General features: G+C 37.0%; 1 protein-coding gene across 2 annotated transcripts in view; it reads right to left on the bottom strand.

The window, feature by feature from the left end:
- The window catches only part of USP24 (ubiquitin specific peptidase 24), a 66247-nt gene that overhangs the window by 30403 nt on the left and 18276 nt on the right, over positions 1–17568 (bottom strand). For both annotated transcript variants that reach the window (XM_072866769.1, XM_072866770.1), the window contains exons 8-30: positions 16232–16297; positions 15192–15266; positions 14246–14404; positions 12769–12883; positions 12144–12247; positions 10840–10947; positions 10256–10351; positions 9974–10135; positions 8042–8149; positions 7233–7382; positions 6331–6462; positions 5695–5806; positions 5365–5441; positions 4318–4458; positions 4111–4164; positions 3804–3919; positions 3033–3099; positions 2750–2860; positions 2249–2347; positions 1997–2167; positions 1263–1348; positions 1021–1114; positions 605–760 (exon numbers count right to left, since the gene is read on the bottom strand). In XM_072866769.1, coding sequence (XP_072722870.1) covers positions 605–760; positions 1021–1114; positions 1263–1348; positions 1997–2167; positions 2249–2347; positions 2750–2860; positions 3033–3099; positions 3804–3919; positions 4111–4164; positions 4318–4458; positions 5365–5441; positions 5695–5806; positions 6331–6462; positions 7233–7382; positions 8042–8149; positions 9974–10135; positions 10256–10351; positions 10840–10947; positions 12144–12247; positions 12769–12883; positions 14246–14404; positions 15192–15266; positions 16232–16297 — 2559 coding nt within the window. The remainder of the gene's footprint in view (positions 1–604; positions 761–1020; positions 1115–1262; positions 1349–1996; positions 2168–2248; positions 2348–2749; positions 2861–3032; positions 3100–3803; positions 3920–4110; positions 4165–4317; positions 4459–5364; positions 5442–5694; positions 5807–6330; positions 6463–7232; positions 7383–8041; positions 8150–9973; positions 10136–10255; positions 10352–10839; positions 10948–12143; positions 12248–12768; positions 12884–14245; positions 14405–15191; positions 15267–16231; positions 16298–17568) is intronic.

Here is a 17568-nt window from a genome sequence, read left to right as displayed (position 1 = left end):
TTCCACTCACTTTACATGCACAGCTAAAACAGGCCAGAAGCTTCTGGGTAAAAGCCCTGCACATTTGGATAGTGAAAATTTTTCACAGTTGAATGCTTCTCAAAAACATTCTTCCTTAGCCTCTAACAGACAGAATATGGTAGACTTTATATAGAAAGGAAGTTAGCATTCTTTTTCTTTCAAATTGAATTGAGCAAAACCAAATCAAACTGAACAACAGCTCCCATTAATTTTTAAAAGAGCCAACTTTTTTTATATGTGGTAAAAATCACATACTTGGTGTTTCTGGAGGTTCAAGCAGGAATTTTACATAAACAGTAAGGACTTTGATGTTTCTTTGCTCCTCTCCACTTACTTCAGAATACTCCTTCCACCTTGAAAATCACAAAGAGAGGCCTGGCTTCACAGTAAACTCTCTAAATGGGACCTTTTTATCCCTTTCGTTCTGTGTAGAATTTATCACATAGATAAAAGCAGACTATGACATGACTTTGCATTTTGCATAATGACCCTGTCATGGTGTACTCCTGCCCAAGAAATTTAGAACTACTTAAACCTTAGTGCTCAGAAAGACAAGTAGAAAGAAATAAATTTGTTGTCTTACCTCTAAATTGTAGAGCACTCTGAAGGTGGACATGCCTGGAGCAAAAGATCTGAAAAGACTTTCTAGTATTGAACTAGCACTAGGTTGATGTTGGTGTTTTGAAGACAAGGATGGTGATTTTGAAGACTGAGAACTTGGTTCCGATAGCAGCGTTTTCTAGGAGGAATAAGCCACAGAAGAAATATTTTGAGACTACCGCATTTTGTTGTAATTGGCAATACATTTCCTATAATCCCTATAATAACCCTCTTGCCTCCAGCTGCTTGGAAATAAGTCAATAATCCTTAACACGAGCATTATTTTGCAGTAGAGTTTCAAATCCTTTACAAATTATAATCTGACGGGGAATTTAAGAAACGTGGTAGTAAAATCCTTTTTGTTAAGATCACCAAGACTACTTATTGTTTAATCCATACCTTCCTTCCAAGGGAATCTAGCTGATCAAGAGCCTCCTGAATAGCTGGGTCAGTAGGAATCAAGAGCAGAAGTTTCCTCACTCGCAGTGTTATCCTGAAAAGTTATCAGAAGTTACTTGCGCAAAATAGGGCTCAGCCACACTATGGCCTGGTGGATGCCTACACACTGCGAAATAAGCAGCCATTCAAACTTCGCAGTGTGAGCATTTCTTCAATATTTAATAACCATTCAGTTTGCTTACCTTGGCTCCTCTAGATTGGCAAGCTGGTAAAGCATATCAAACACATTACACACAAGAGCCATGACTACTCCAGGGAGGGATTTCTCCTGAAAATTAAGCAGAAATACAAACGCCTTTTTCTCCCCTCTCTGTTGCAAGTAATTTAAGAGAGCTCTTCACTGAAGCAGCTGACCCAGATGCCAACCTGGCCCGTAGAAATCCCAGCTACTTTCTAGACTGAGACAACATCTGAATTTTTACATTACCCCATTTCCCTTTTAACCATCAATTTTTGAAGTCAACTGTTAGTTAGGGTTGACATACGAAGCAGACCAGGAGTGGTCTGAACATGCTAGTTGATGCTTCTTAGTTTATTTTCATGCTGCAGCTTTATTAATAGAGGAAATCTGGAAATCTCTCCCCCTGACAAATATACAGTCTCAAAATTAAATCATATGGGTCTTGCTTGTTTAAAAGACCCTGTAGAGATTAATAAACACCAAGCAGGCTACAATAGGTGACAGAATACAGACTACCAAGTCCAATCTTCATGCATAAGGTAATTGTATACTTAAATGCTTTGTTTCAATTGCAGTTTGAAAGCAAAACCAGACTACCAAAGACTGGATACTCAAGCTGGTGTGAACAGCTTCTGTTTCATCTTACTGTACTTCTTCCACCCCAGCTATGTCTCCCCCAAACTATCCCCCCTCCAGGAAAAATCTGAGGGAAGGTTTCAGGCTATGATGCTATACCTGTTCCATTGCATAGGATGAACTAAATACACTGCCGCTGTTGCTGGAACTGGTTGAGGAATCTGCAGAGCTCCCCGATGGAGTCCCACTTCCTGATGTTTTTACTGTAAGGACTTGTTCATCAGAGAAGCCCAGCTGGTGGAGTAGTTTCTGATCTTTGTTTACGGTTAGCTGCAAGAAAATATTTATCATTTAGTTCTGGAAAAGAGACTCAATTTCATAAAGAATGAGAATTCTTTGTAGTTAACATACCAGGCTGTCATTGGCAAATATCTGTATATTATCCACAGGTGAATTCAACATCTTTGCTATCTTCCACCTGACACTCCCTACAGTTTCATTGCTATGAGCCTGTAAAATTAAATGACACTAGTTCAGTAAGTCTGCTCAAGCAGTAAATTCCAAGAGGAAAAAAAGAAAAATCTTCCATTAATCTTCCTGCTCCTCTGCATAGGGTGGTAAAGGTATTGTCCACAAAAGAGACTGACGTGGTAGGACAGCAGTAGAAATGCTCCATCACTGACAGTAAGCAAACAACTTTTTTCCCACTCCGGAATGACTATCAAAATACATTTAGTCTACAGACACTTCTATTACAGCAGCCTTATACATACTTTTAACATTTTCAAATAGAGTTTTCAAGCTGACTGGAGTCCTTAAAACCAGCTTACTCTGTTCAGTCCAGGCATCAAAAAACCCAAGAGTAGCTACGTGATCAACACTGCATGACACACATAACCTGTGCACACATACCTCTATGTTGAAGGTATCTTTGGTAGACTCGTACGTAACATTAAGTGTTAAAAGATGTCCATGGAAAGAGGCACCATGAGGTAGAATAGTTCGGGGGACAGAGTAAAGGTCCTACAGGAAAAGAAGGATGACAGTAAATACCACCCTTGGAAAAAAAAGACATTTCTATGACGGTATGTAACAAAGTTACTAGAGTTACATAGGTTTAAATAACTTTTACTATTTTTAATAATATTGGAAGTTGTGTTCTTAGCCTTGCCTAGTAAGAAATTACATATCTTACCTCTATTGTTATCACATAACGCTCTGCCAACAGCAGCAGTCTCTCAATTATTACAAGTTTAGTTGACCTAGAGATAAACATTGAAAACAAGAGTAACTTGTGTCAGAGATTAATTTTCAACACTAGGGGTAACTACCATGAATTAGCTGTTTTCAAATATAACTCCTTAAACTTGGAGTTAATTCAGTTGAAGTTAACTAGGGAAACAGGCCAAGAAGCTTGCATTATACTGCTTGAGATGCAGCCAGCTTCAGAAGAAGCTTCATGTTTCTAAAGGTCCCACCCTGCACTCATATTTAAGCTACACACATTTGGGTGTGTGTGAGTTAAGTTAGAGGATGAAAACCCATCCTTTTATCTCCCAATTAAAAAAAAAACAAAACCAAAACAACCCCCAACCAAACCAAACCAAACCAAACCTAAACCCTGCTGCCCCAGAAATATTACATGACTAATAGGCTGGTAGTAGTCTGGGTTTTTTTTGGATGGTTGGTTTTAGTTTTTAGGGGGTTGGAGGGAGGGTGTTGGAGTTTTTTGTTTGGGGTTTGGTTTTTGTTGTTTTGTTGTTTTTTTGGTTTTGTTTTTTAAAACACAGGTTTTTCAAAATCTCTTTGGAACTCAAATTGCATTGTAATTGGACTATTTAATTGAGAAACCACCAGAATATACAACTATCAATACTGAGAATTTTAATTAGCACTTAAAATCATGTGGGAAGCAGCTGGGAGCAAATGTCTACTGTCATATTTATTCTTTTAAAGGCAGGCCTACCTGTAAGGAGACTGAACTGATGTTGCTACTGTAGGCATAGCAGTTGCTGTAAGCATTTTTGTAGCTCTTGTAACAGCATGTGTTAACGTTGGACCACCAAGTGCAGAGCTTGCTGCCTAGAATACAAAGCAGAGTATAAGTGCTGGTTTACACGGACAATTACTATGTCCTGGAGAGCTAGGACAAGAAAAATTTGTGGAAAGAATTTTTTTCTTTAAATAGAATTATCGTAGTAAATTATTCTAATTCTAAGATGCAAAACTGAAAAAGGATGTAGGTACAAGAACAATTAAAATTTGTCCTTTACCTCTAATCGTGTGTAGCAATCAGCAATGAATTTCTTGTGCAGTGATACTGAATCCTAAAGATAAAAATGTACAAATCAATTAGAACTTAAACCAAAATCATGGGAATTACTCAAACTGACAGAACCCAACAAATTACACATTTTAACATGCAGAGAATCAAGGGTCTATGAACGTCAAAGCACTTTAATGCACAAATATATGCCTACCTTTTTCAATCTAGGAGTTAGATTAATATAGCTGTAATTTATTATTAATTGAATAGCTTCATTGGCAATTTCTTCATCAGGTGACTCCATTGCAATCTTCCAAATGAAATCCATTCCTATTAATTCCAGTTTTTCTACACTCTACGCAAGAAAGAACAACAGTAAAACACGACTGGATTTCTTACACAATAGTGAGTTGAACCACAGCAACAAACCAGTCTTCCATCTGCTGGAAAAGCATCTTTTGACTGCATCTTAAGACTTTTCTTTTCCAACACGCTGCCAAGCTTTGGCACAGAACAAAGTGAAATCAATAGCTGCAGATTTGTATATTTATACTAGGAAAAAAAAAAATTTGTTTATAGGTGGATAAACAACTTCAAAAGAAGATTCTCAGTCAAGCCAACTGAAAAACTAAAAACTTCAAAAGCAGGGAGAAATTTAATTGGGAATGGAATTTGTTTCACAAAAGGTCAACATGGTAACTAACCCCCTAACAAACCATCACAAAACTTACTATGATACTTGGCAAAAGATTATGCGTTCGAAGTAAGTGAACTCTGTGATAAAGATCTAAAATGCCTATGGAAAACTACTTGACATATAACCATTAATTTAACAAAAACATTGAAGGATCATAAGAGTTAAAAATTATTGTAGGTTAGAATTTGAGTATGATAAGCCTAAATCTCTTGTAAAGAAGAAAAATAAATAAATAAAAAAAGGGAATATTTCCCTGCTAGGGAGAAGCAAAAAAAAAAGGCATACTAGAACTAATGATTATTAATAAAAAAGTAGTCCACTCATTCCTCCTGCAAAGTTTTAGAAGCTGCATACCAGCTTCCAGCTACCAATCACTGAATTTTAAATGTCGTAATTCTGGAGTTTTAGCTTCAAAATTTAACAAGGTTAATGCTAGAATGATGATCTGCATACTAATACAAACACGACCACGTCAAACAGCTGCTAAAGAATCCTTGTCTCACCTCCTCCCAGCCCCAAGATGCCACAGGCAGTACACAAGAACGAATCCACCAGAACACTCACCAATTGAGTTCCTTGCCTCTTTAGTCGATGGTCACATAGGTTCACATTTTCAAAGAAAGTCTTAAATAAACTAAAACCTGAAAATGAAAAAAAATGCAAGCTTTTCATTCAGGGCAGGCTAAGTTTCCATGCTTTTTTGAAAAAATGAAGATATCAAATACAGGAGATGACCTTTTCCCTCTACAACTATTAAAACTCAAAACGATAGAAAAAGACCTCTTTATTATATTGATTTACAGAACTGTTTGGATATTTAATTGGAAGGCTTAGGAAGCAAATTTCTGGTATATATTTCAAAACCAAATCTGTTAACCAAAGCCATTTTCTTACCATTCATAGTAATTTCGTATGACTCCAGTTTAAGAATTTTCTCTTTGAAGAGCTGTTGCTGTACATCACTCTCTAGATCATGCTGTCCTTTGGTAAACCACTCAAAGCACATCTGTGAATGAAAGGCAGATGTATTTTTATGCCATTGTCATGGCAAATATTTTAGTTTTATACAGCACTGGCAAACTATGTCAGATAGTACAGTAAATCATCTTACAGAAGTTTTATCTACAGCAAGAGGTTCAAAATCTAATCTCCTAGTAACCTCATATTATACAGGCTGTATTGCAGCATGAGGGTACTTCATCTTCATAGTCATCTTTCACTCAAATAACGATGAATGTCTCTTTTATGACTCCGCAAACTCGCATGTACCCCTTTTCAAACCAGCATCCATAAACCTGCAACTAATCTCCTGGCCAACATTCCTCCTTCAGTCAAATTTAACGTTAAAAGAGCATCCTAGTCACAAATGAACATGTACCAGTGGCTCCATTAGCTTACACAAAGCATATAAATGCGTTATTAGTTTGTGTTTGCTACTTATGTTTCACATGTCTCAAATACATGTGCTATTCATGACGCATTAAGATTTACTCTGCAACCACAGACACCAACTTTTCAAGTTTGTCTTACCTCTCGATCTAACTCACAAACATCCTGGCCAGTGACAAGGCATTCCCAGATCTCCCTGGCACGATTCCAGCCCAAATAAAGGGTGGCTTCTTGCAGAAAAAATGCCAAAAATTTCAGATGTGCCTCCAAATACTGAGAAAGAGGAAACAAAAACTTAAGCTTAAGACTTTTCTTTCTGAAACAAGAACTCTGAGCATTCTTTTTAATTTTTTTTGCAAACTCAGTTAACAAATAACAGCACACTTTGCAAAGCCTAGAAAACAGAAATTGTTTCTGTAGTGAGATTTATTTCTTTTACACAATTTTTAACATTACTTCTTTTTGATTACCTTTCTAAAAAGGAACATTGAAGTCCCTTGGATTTGTTATTGCTTTCCTGATATTGATATTATTTGACACTAGTTACTAAGTCACAACTGGTGTGGAAAAAATAATTATCAAAACCTTAGCAACAAACTGTTACAAGCTATCTGTGTGTGTGTGGCTTCCATGTCCTAACTAGCAAATATGTTTCAGGTTTCAAGAGTTTCACACCAAATTCAAAGGTATAGTCTCTACAAGAGTAGTTGAACTGAAGCTGGTGGAGAAGCTGAAAGCTGCACAAGCTTGGAGACAGCAGGTCCCGGGGTGCGGAGATCTAGCTCTTGACCAGTTAAAGAGCTTGCTAAGAAACTTGTAGATCGTGATGTTTGCCCACCCTTGCTCTATAATAACAAGGCTACAACAAGCCCTAATAGATGTCAGAACTATAAATAAAAAACAGCGTAATTATTCACCAGAGAGAACATACATATCAGTGAATTTGAAAAATGAAACATCACCTATCTTACGCAACTTGGTCAATGATATGCTACCTCATGTTTTCAAAAATCTAAGGTAGTAAGAAATTCAGGGTTCAGTACCTCCCGGTAAGTGTATCGGCCATCCACTAATGTTGCTCCAACAAGCCCTCCTGGACCTGCCACAGATGCAGCCAAACGGTGGCATGATATTAAGCTTCCTGTCACCAACTTCACTATTTCAAAGTTTTTCTTTAAATCTTGAATAATGCTCTTGGCAAAGAAAAAAAACCAAAAACAAAACCAAACCATTGAGAAAAGAGGTTTTTAAGAAAATACATAAACAGGCACGTGCACACAGCAGTCTGCTCTTCTACAGACGTGTCTCTTACTGGAAAGAGTAACATTCTCCCCTCAGACTCAAGCTGTATCTCTTCCAAGCATCCAAAGCCCCCTGACATTAGTGTTTTCAGCATGTGCTGAAATACACATGCTGCAGATTGCAAACAAAGTCCCACACCTCCACTCAGCCACCGTATAACACATGTGACTCGTTGGTATTTTAGTCTGTTTTCCAAGAGTCAATGTCAATTACAAAGCAGCTGGTCTAAACATTAGCCATTGTTCATTTCTTAAGAAACATGCCTGTTAATTATTCTACAAAAAGCTGAGAATAAAATAAATTAGTCCTGACAGAGCAAACAGATTTATACATATATATACACGCACACACAAATGGATAGCACACAACACAGCATCTCTACTTGAACAGTTTGTTTATGCTACATCACTAAACTGTACTTGTCAAAGTGTTTTTTAGTTTGGGTTCCCCCCCGCCCCCCACTTTTAAATTCAAACTTCCATGTTCTACAGAAGCAGAGCCACACAGACATAACAAGGGCTTCAAAAATCATCTCAGCATATATACTTACCTTGTCTTGTTTTTGGTAAGTTTGCTTAATAAATGAGCGTGTGATTTCATGGAGCTGACGTAATGCTGGCACCACCCACACAAATTGAGGATTATTGTGCTGGGACGACTAGCAGTAGGAAAGGTAAAAACAATTACACATGTTTACATGCTCAACAACAGATTAACTTTCCTCTTAGACTTCTAGAAGCCTAATGACATCTATTAATGCCGCTGCTCTGAAGGCTTCAGTTACTTGTTCCTGGTCCCTTTCCAAACACACTCAAGGTGCCCTTCTTCACTTTCTACAAGAAGTTCTTTGACACACACATATGCCATTTTGCTATCCTTATTAGGCCCAAAGTACCACCTCCTTGCTAGAGAACATGCAAATTAAGTAGACAAAAAGAACTAATTTGCACCAGGGAGAGATGATAACCACCACCTTCCTCAATTATGGGAGATGAAGCAGGCCTGTTAAGGCATAAAAGGGCAAACCCAGTCAAATGATGTTACTTACTGCTAAAGCAAGAATAATAGAAGAACGAACCTGAAATATTACTGAGGGTTAAGAGACAAGAAGAAATTTCTGATTGGTGCTGCAAGGAGCCCTCTGATAGGAAGCAAAGGATACTTTAAGCTGCATTTGAAAGAGATCCTACAAAGAATAACCCTCCTACCTCATTGTTAGAACTGCTCATCACTTTTCTGGGAGGCTTCATTGTCTGTAAAGTTTGACCACACAAACCAGTACTGAGGTTGCTTGTTCAGAGAAGTGATGTCTGGTTTAAATACTGACAACAACCAATACCACCTACACACTTAAAAGAGATTAAAGTAACCTGCCCATAACAGAGAGCTCTCTGCTAAAGACTCCTTCATGTATTTGAGAATGCTGCCTTAATATTACATTCCCTCACAGTTTATGTCTTCATTTCCCCTAATGAAGGGAAATAAGAAAATGATGTATTTTTTAACATCTGCTATATGGTTACCCCAATCCCTTCCAGCCTACAATGACAGCTTTCCTTTAGTGTTCCCCATGGCACCACCCCTGTTAAGGCCCTTGCCAGAATGTAATTAAAAAGAATGAAGAACAGGAAAGGACAAGAGAAGATCAGAAAGAAAAAACTGCAAGTTTTACAGAGATTGAGAACTCAAAGTTTGAAATCTGTATTCATAAACACACACACAAAAAAAGTGGGATCAATATCAAGAAGGAACACACTATACCTCCTAATCAACTAAAATCCTCTACAGATGCTGCAACACAGACAAAACTTAATTTACCATGACATAAATGAGTGAGAAAAGTACAAGCCTTTTTCTTTATTTACAGGTATACTTCAGATGAAAAAAAGACGACGGGCATTCCTGCAGGCTTCAAGAAAAACTACCTCCTATGTGAGCGGTACAGGATAGAGTATATGCAGTCTTTTAAGCCATGCACATCTCTGCTGCTGCCAGGAAACATCTTAGCACAGGCAGCTGCGGGAATGGCTTCTTTATGTTAGATGAAAAGAGTTTAAGTATTTTATTAAAATACAAAACTACTATGATTTAAATATCAATTTGCATTTTGAGACTTAATGGCCATGCCAGAACACATGCTTAACTCAAAGAAAACTAATCTAGGCTTTCACATGAAAGGGACAGTTAAAATACTGACATACCTTTATAGTGGTTCCATTTGCAAATTCTAACCTTGGGCCCATCCTGGTAGTTTCCCATAAACTGATCACTCCTTGTGCTGAAAATTTGCTTAAAACAAAGGCAAGAGACTTACTATGAGTCTCATCGTCAAACAACTGGCTCACACAAAGCCTACCCCTCTCCTGGACTCCCCAAGGTAAGAACTTACAGATGGGACACGCAATTTGTTCATCTTGAAAGAAAGGGCAACATCAAGGCTACCTAACATTTCATTTTGGAAAAGATAAAATAATAAACCAACCCTCTTAATATCCTCTATGCATTTGATGATGTAGCTTCTTTTGATTGCCTCTTTCACTGCATAGGCATCACTGAGGATTGTCAGATGTTCCTCCAAGGCCTGCTGAATAAGACTACATGGTAATGTTGGAAGATGAGCAAGCTCCCAAAGTACCTCCAGAACCTAGAGGAAGAAGTGCAAGATTAGTCAGGACCTAGAAAGTACAGAGACTAGCAACCTTACATTTAATAAAGAAGGGGAAAAAAAAAAAAGAAAGAAAGATTTCATTTCACATTCACATGCCTTTCCAGTGGTTGTCTCCACCCGTGCTTCTCGACCAATGCGCCCTATCAGGCTCAACAGCTTCTGTCGCACTCTATCACTCTCTGTCTCCCAGCTCTGCGTGGCAAAGAAATAACATTCCCTATTACAGCAGCGAGCACTGTGGGTCTGTTAAGTCTCAAGTGTACACAAAAATACAATTTACAACTGTTTTAGTGCAGGAAAATAAAAACACAAACAAGTATGTTTCCACCATGCATATTTCCTTATTTTTGTTACTGAGAGTTACAGTACTAATTTGCCCAACTCTTTTTCAAATATAAACTAGAAGAGATTAAATATAATAATAAAATCTCACTTGTTAAGTACCTTAACACTGCTTATATAATGTGCTTAAAATCTAAGTCAATTAGCAGTACCAGTAGCAGATCAGGCTTTTGGGTTAACAAAAAAAATCAGTATTAAAAGTGTTATTTTACAGCCAATTTTATATTTTTATATCGAAAATATAAACGTATTTGTTTATATTTTAAACGTATTTTGTATGCACAAGTATATCTCATCAATTCTCTTCCTAAGGAATGTAAATTCATGTGAAAACTTACCTTTTGGATTAGGACAAATAAATGATTGAGCTGATCAGAGCTAAACTTCACAGCAGCTGCAGCAATAATGGTATGTATGTTTTCAATCACAGTGGAGGATTGTCCCGACTGAAAAGAGGAAGGAACACACATGAAGGTAGGTCTTTATCCCAGATGAGACAGAGAAAAGTCTTCACGTAAGCATTATCCTACTATTCATACTAATGAGAAAGAATAACAGCTTTTGACATGTTAGAAACACATGGCAAGAATAACTGTCTCTGCCCCTCATTTCACTGGCTGAGAAGTCTTTGGAAGTAATTCTAAAGCAGGAAAGAACAAGTTAGTCTGCCATTATTACAGCAGCTTCAAGATGCTGCAATGGCACATACCACTGTAAGGCGTGGTGCCAGCAATACAAACATCACCATTTTTATTGCTTGGTTAAGTTCACATGTGGGGTGCTCCATCCCTGACACTCTAAGGCTTTACTCAAAAGTGAGCAATACAAAATCTCCTCCCACACTGATGGGAGCACCATGGTAACAACAGCCAGAAGGGGGGAGGAAGTATTGCATTTTATTAAAGAACAAAAGCGAGCAAGCTAGAATCATACTTCAGCTCTACTAAGCATTGAAGACTTGCTACCATGCCCGCACATACTGCAGATCCGACAGCATCCAATGAGTTTAGTCTAAAACTTGAACATTTGGACAGAGCAGAAAACCATTTCCTGCAGTGGAAGATTACGTTTCTGGTCAACATTTCCATGTGTCATTTGCATTAAGCAGTCAAACCACCTTTCCTACACAGCGGTAAGTTGAATATACATAAAGTGAATGTGAAAAGATGACTTCTCAGTCAATTATATGTATGTACAGGAAGTTAAATGGGAATTCATATAGTTCGAGCCCACTCTGTTTAGAGTCACACTGTGAGCTGCATTCAAATTTATACCTTCAGCCACGAAAATTAATATCCTTAGGCATGGTCTTTGGTCTAGACAAACACTCTATCACCTATTTCAGGCTGACAACCTCTTATTCCAAGTCAAATATTTTTGCAGCCCCTTAACACTTGTTGCAAAGAACTGAACTTCATCATAAGATTTAACAGCTGTGTTACAAGAAATTGCCAGAACATTTGATTTTAAATGGTAAAGGAAGAAGTAGAAGAAAGCTTTTGCGTTAATTATACTGTTAAAATTTCAACACCTCCACTTTGCAATAAAGAGATGCCTATATTATAAACCAAAAAATCCCACCGCTAGAACATCTGCTTTTGTAAGACAGTCTAAAAGCACCTGCCTAGTCTTGGTTGCTTACCTGAATTCTCCAAATTTTAGTGAGCTCGTCTAAAGATAATTTACTGCCCAGCAGTTCAATAATTCCCTTTATACGATCACAGTATTGCGCTTGGTCTATATTGCCTATGAAACAAAGGCAACTAAATTAATATATTTAAAACAGTATTAGATACACTAAATGCATAAGAATAAACAAGTTATTTTAAAAGAAGAGAGAAGAACAAAGTTATCTTCATTTGAAAATTCTTTCTTTACTGTTACAGACAAATCAGTTCAAAGAGAAAGAAAAGGCTCCTTCCATTTTTAATTTGTTTTACTTCACACATCTGATAGCAGTTCACACCCATAGGGCCTTACTACTTGAAAAAAAACCAAACCTCTTTTCTAGGGGCTAACAATATACAAAGAAAAACTGAGAGTAAAAACCCCAGGTACAGCAGAAGACATCTGCACAGATGTCAAATAGAGGACTAGATGATAGTAGCAGAATTTGCAGGGTTTTCCTTACTCTATTTTGAAGATGACAAAAACCTTGAACTCCTTTGTTAACAGTGTTCCATTAAAATGTATTGAAAGGGACAGATGAAATTTTAAAATTTAAGACATTCAAAGCACATGCCAAAAGTCTTTGTGAAAATGCTTACCTTCTAGAGCAATTGACAGGACAGAATTTTCTACTAGCCAATTTAGTAATCTGTCTGTATCTATTGCGTTCTTCACTGACTTGGATACAGTGCTGTCTTCTATTAATTTCGTTACCTAGAAATTGCAAAATGTGAGATTCTAACAATGATTCCCACATGCATTATACACGCACACAATGCAATTTATTCAAGAGGCTTACTGCAAAGCTTAAGTGTGAATCCTGAAATATTTTGAACACGAGGTGTTTGAGGTTTTGTTTGTTTGTTTGTTTAGTTGGTTTTGGGGTTCTTTGGTTTGGTTGGTTTTGCTTGTTTAGTTGGTTGGTTGTTTTGGGTTTTGTTTTTGTTTGTTTGTTTTTGTTTTTTAATAAGCTTTTAAAAGGCAATTTCCTAACCAGAAACACCTCCTTGTCATCAGTCTCTGATGCACTAGATTCTTATTCCCAGTGTGACACAGAAAAGCTGGCCTGTGTTGCCAGGTATATTTCTACAGATATACCAGAAGTAGGTTATCTCAGGCTTCTGCTTGTTACACTCAAATCAGTGTCCTATTTTTTTATCCCATACAGAACTGATACAGGCTCCTCACTCTGGGGAGAAAGCGCATTTCTGCTAAAGCCTTCAAAAGCTGTGCTTTCGTAACTTCACCAAGGATACATGGCATTTATGATTAAGAACCAAACAGCGATGAGGTTTAACATCTCAATTTTCCCGTAAATAAAGAAGCAAAAAGCACAGAAGAGGGATTCAAACACCTTACAATGTCTGCATACTAAAAAAAAAAAATGCCCTTTTTTTTTTTTTTTTTACACTTAAATTGTACAAGTTCTGGAAGGAAGAGATGAATGAACAACTCTATACTTAAACCACAACTCCCATGAAAAATAAACAGTTTTCTTCTTCTACTTAGATATAAGATTCTAGCACAAAGAGCCCTGGTCCATAAAATCCAGCTCCTAGGTGCTACTACAGTGTCCACGTACAACCATGATAAAAAAATACAATTACATAGTGTAATGATCTGATATAACTGGACTGAGACACCAGTCTAGGATTAAGTCCCGTTTGGGTTTTTTTTCCTCTTTTCTCTCAATGAGAGGAGGAGAGAAAAGGGATATCCCACAGGATGCTCTGAATTATCAGGGTTATCTCAGAATGAATATTCAATGAATAAACACAGACCATTGCTTATAAATCAATCTGAAATTGCAGTTCTTAGAAAAGGTTCAAACCTTGTCTAGTTGTTTTCTAATTGGGAGGCCACGGTCCTTGCAGTGGCTACTAATATTATAAACAACTCCTGTCATATTAACTTGTTTTGGTATTTATTACGAACTAAGCTTTTGCTAAGGCAACATAATTTGTCAGGAAATATTGCACCATCTCTTTTTTAAGGTTGTGGTTTCAATGACTTACTAACAACCCATCCCACCTACACACATACACACGTACACACACACACAAAAAGCAAACCTACTTCTTTGAGGGAATTCATTTTTGCACTGAAGTGAGGAGATTTTAACATGCGCAACAGAATGTCCAGCCGTAAGTCATCTACTGCAGTTACCAAATCAGGTTGGAAGCGCATACACAGCAGTTTGATACCAGACAAGAGCTCAGGGATACTGACTAGTCTCTGTTTAAAACAAAAAAAACCAAAACAAAACAAAAGACAAAATAGAAGCATTGCTATTTTTGCTATTCTGTTTCAGACTTCAATGATTCACAAAGAGTAGGTTTAGTGACCCAATACAGGTTGTTTAATCTATGAAATGCAGTACCATGTACATCTGAAAGTATTACTTGTACACTAGAAATTCTATGACAACAAAACCTTTGGTTAAAGTGGACTCTCTTGCTACAGATTTAGTACACTAAATTGCTCCTCTGAGAGCTACACAACCTATGCATACTTTCCAGTTTACAATTAACAATTTAAATCTAAGTAAAAAGTCAACACTCAAAAATTAATAGAACTGAATGCCAAATTCAGGGTAATACAGGAAGTAGTCACAAGTTACATGGACATTTTATCAACAATTACCGAATTCTCAGAAGCAAACAGCTAATGCAACAGTTGTATGCACACAAGTTATAAGAATTTAACGGACTGCAAGATAGTAAGCATCTTCAAGTCAGTTAGAGAAGTGAGCATTCCATACACTTCAGAAGGGGACAAACAAAACCATATTTGATAGCAACAGCAGCAAAATATTTTAAAAAGGGTCATGACATCAGATATCTACTGAAAAGGATATTGAATGGAATTGGGTAAATGGATTTTGTTCTGTGTCATTCAGTCAGAATTCAGAACAGGCTGTGTTTTTGCCAGTGAAAATAAAGCTATTGTTCTAGTCGCTGTTGCCAGCATTTCCAAGACACACAGTAAGTTCTTCCTAAATATTTAATATATAAAACATTACCTTGTCTTTCAAGTCCTTCTCTTCTACATTCTGTACATATTTAATCATTTTATGAATGATTGGATCCAGCATGGGCTAAAGAACGTGAGAAAAGGCATGACAATCATTTTATGTTTCCTGAAATCCATTACATTAGTCAGAAAATCTGGCTGCAGCAAAGTGAAATACGTAGCTGAAAGCTCACAATTATCTTAGACATAAAGCGATACCTACAACATACATAAAACTATCCTGCTAGGTACATCCAGAAAAAGAAGCAAGTAGAATAAGAAGCAATTTCAGACCACCATAATACAGGTTTAAAAAAAAGAAAGAAAGAAACAGATCTTTCAAAATGCATCAGTTGTTAGATGCATATGCCTCTCTGACTCCCAGTGGCTTCTAAACTACCTTCTCTTCCAATAAAGACTTTCAGTCACTTATTATATCAATAGTTCTTGTTAGTGAGTGTAGGTGTGAAGCCTGGGGTATATTTGCATGTAGAAATAAATCATGGTGAATTTTTTTTCCTGTACCACAATTTTTTCCAGTGTAAGCTCTCATACCCATGTGCTTGACCTCAGCCAGAAAGTTAAATTTAAAACGAAATCCATCCATAAAGCTAGATTCTTTTTGCACACGTTTTACACTGATGAAGCTTACTAATGGCAGTGCCAAAGCTTCTCACTGTTGCAGATGTAGGTAAGTGACTACAGATCACTGTGCTTCGAAAATGAATCTGAACATTGTCTGAGCCCCCTCTCCATCACCCTCAGGATGTGCAAAATGATTCTTGTACTTTATGCAAAATGAGTTTTGAAGGCTTTTTGAATTAGTCACTGGTTTCACACCAACACAGTTGTAAACTAATTTTCAGTCGTCTAGTTTTTCAAATTCCTATGATAAAAAGAACAGGTTATCATGTAGTTACCCTTCTGATACCATACCGCCCAAGACCTACTTTAACACGGAGTGCTCCATCTAAATTTGAGCAAACTACTACAATCATGTTTCAAGGCTTTACTATTTGCTGAAAAGAACTGGTACCAAAGGTATTTTACCTGTACTACAGAAGAGTTAAGATACTCCGCACAAACTCCAAATGGTTGAACTAATGCAGAGATTGCCTGAAAGAAATACAGCAAATATTTAGGTGCACATATAGGAGATCTTTTCAGAGCTAGTGATCTATACCTTAAAAGGCAAATAAAGGTGAAAAAGTATTATTTATCTCATACGATAATTTCCAGTCATTTGCCACAAATTGATTTTGTTGTGCAACTCCTTTACAACAACACATGGTTCAGGAAAGAGATTTAGTCTACAGCATACACTACATGTTATATATTTTTCCCTGAAATAAAAAATTCCTTCCCAGTTTTCACTAATCTTGGTCCTCTCACTATTCTGTTCAGCCTTCTCTGTCTAGTCCTGTTTCAGTCACAGATGTAAACAGACAGAAAGGGACACATCACATTTTGGTTGCTCTCTGCAGAAATGAGAAGTGTGAATGCAAGGCTTAAGGTTAAAGCCATATGGCAAATTTATTCCCCAAAGCATTAAGTGGGAGAAAGCTTTTGTAAATGTGTCCTATATATGTCAAGATCTCTTCAATGCATGATTTTATTCTTATTCACTTTATAACCAAACTATATACCTATACTACCCAAGCTATATTTGGGATTATATACCCAAACTATTCTATGATTTTCAAGTGATATCGTCATCAAGAAATTAAACATATTAAGACATTTGTTTGCCAATAAATAATATCAAAATTGGCGGCTTCTCACACTGGATCAAGAATTGCGAAACTGTGTGCACCACTGGAATCAAAGGCCTAAATTAGGTGATGCTGAACCAGGCTTCCTTCCTAAGCAAGCAGTTATTAGTCATTAAACACAGTCAAAGTTTCTATTGCAGTATCAGGATTTAAATCGAGTTTCCTTATTCTTCTGTTGCTACCTTAACAGGTAACACTGTCATGTCCATATATGAACCTATCTCTTTAAAGTAGCAAATATCAATACCTCAAGAAAAGAAGTTGAATTCTCTCCAAATAGCATTTAACTGAAAGCAGACTTATTTTATACTGAGGGACAAGATCCTAAATGTCATGGTTTTCCCTTAATCCTCCTTGTTCTTCAAAGTTCGAAAGACTGTGAAGTCTCCTGAATATAGGTTAGAAAGCTAAAACTAAACAAGTCAGGCTTTGTCATCAAAAAATAGTTTAGAACTGTTGAACCAGTCAGTTTTTAGACACAGCTCTCAAAGTTGCTTAGTATTAGACAGTGTCTGTCTTCCTCAGGATTTTTTTTCCTTAAACAATGATTTCTACAATAAATTACAGAAGTCAATTCACTTGCAGCTGAAGGCAGCTATAGCTGAAGTAAACAGA

Source organism: Ciconia boyciana, chromosome 7 (genome assembly GCF_034638445.1).
Source record: "Ciconia boyciana chromosome 7, ASM3463844v1, whole genome shotgun sequence".
Lineage (NCBI taxonomy): Eukaryota > Metazoa > Chordata > Aves > Ciconiiformes > Ciconiidae > Ciconia > Ciconia boyciana.
Note: the sequence above shows the minus strand (reverse complement) of the source record. Positions and strands in the feature narration are given on the sequence as shown.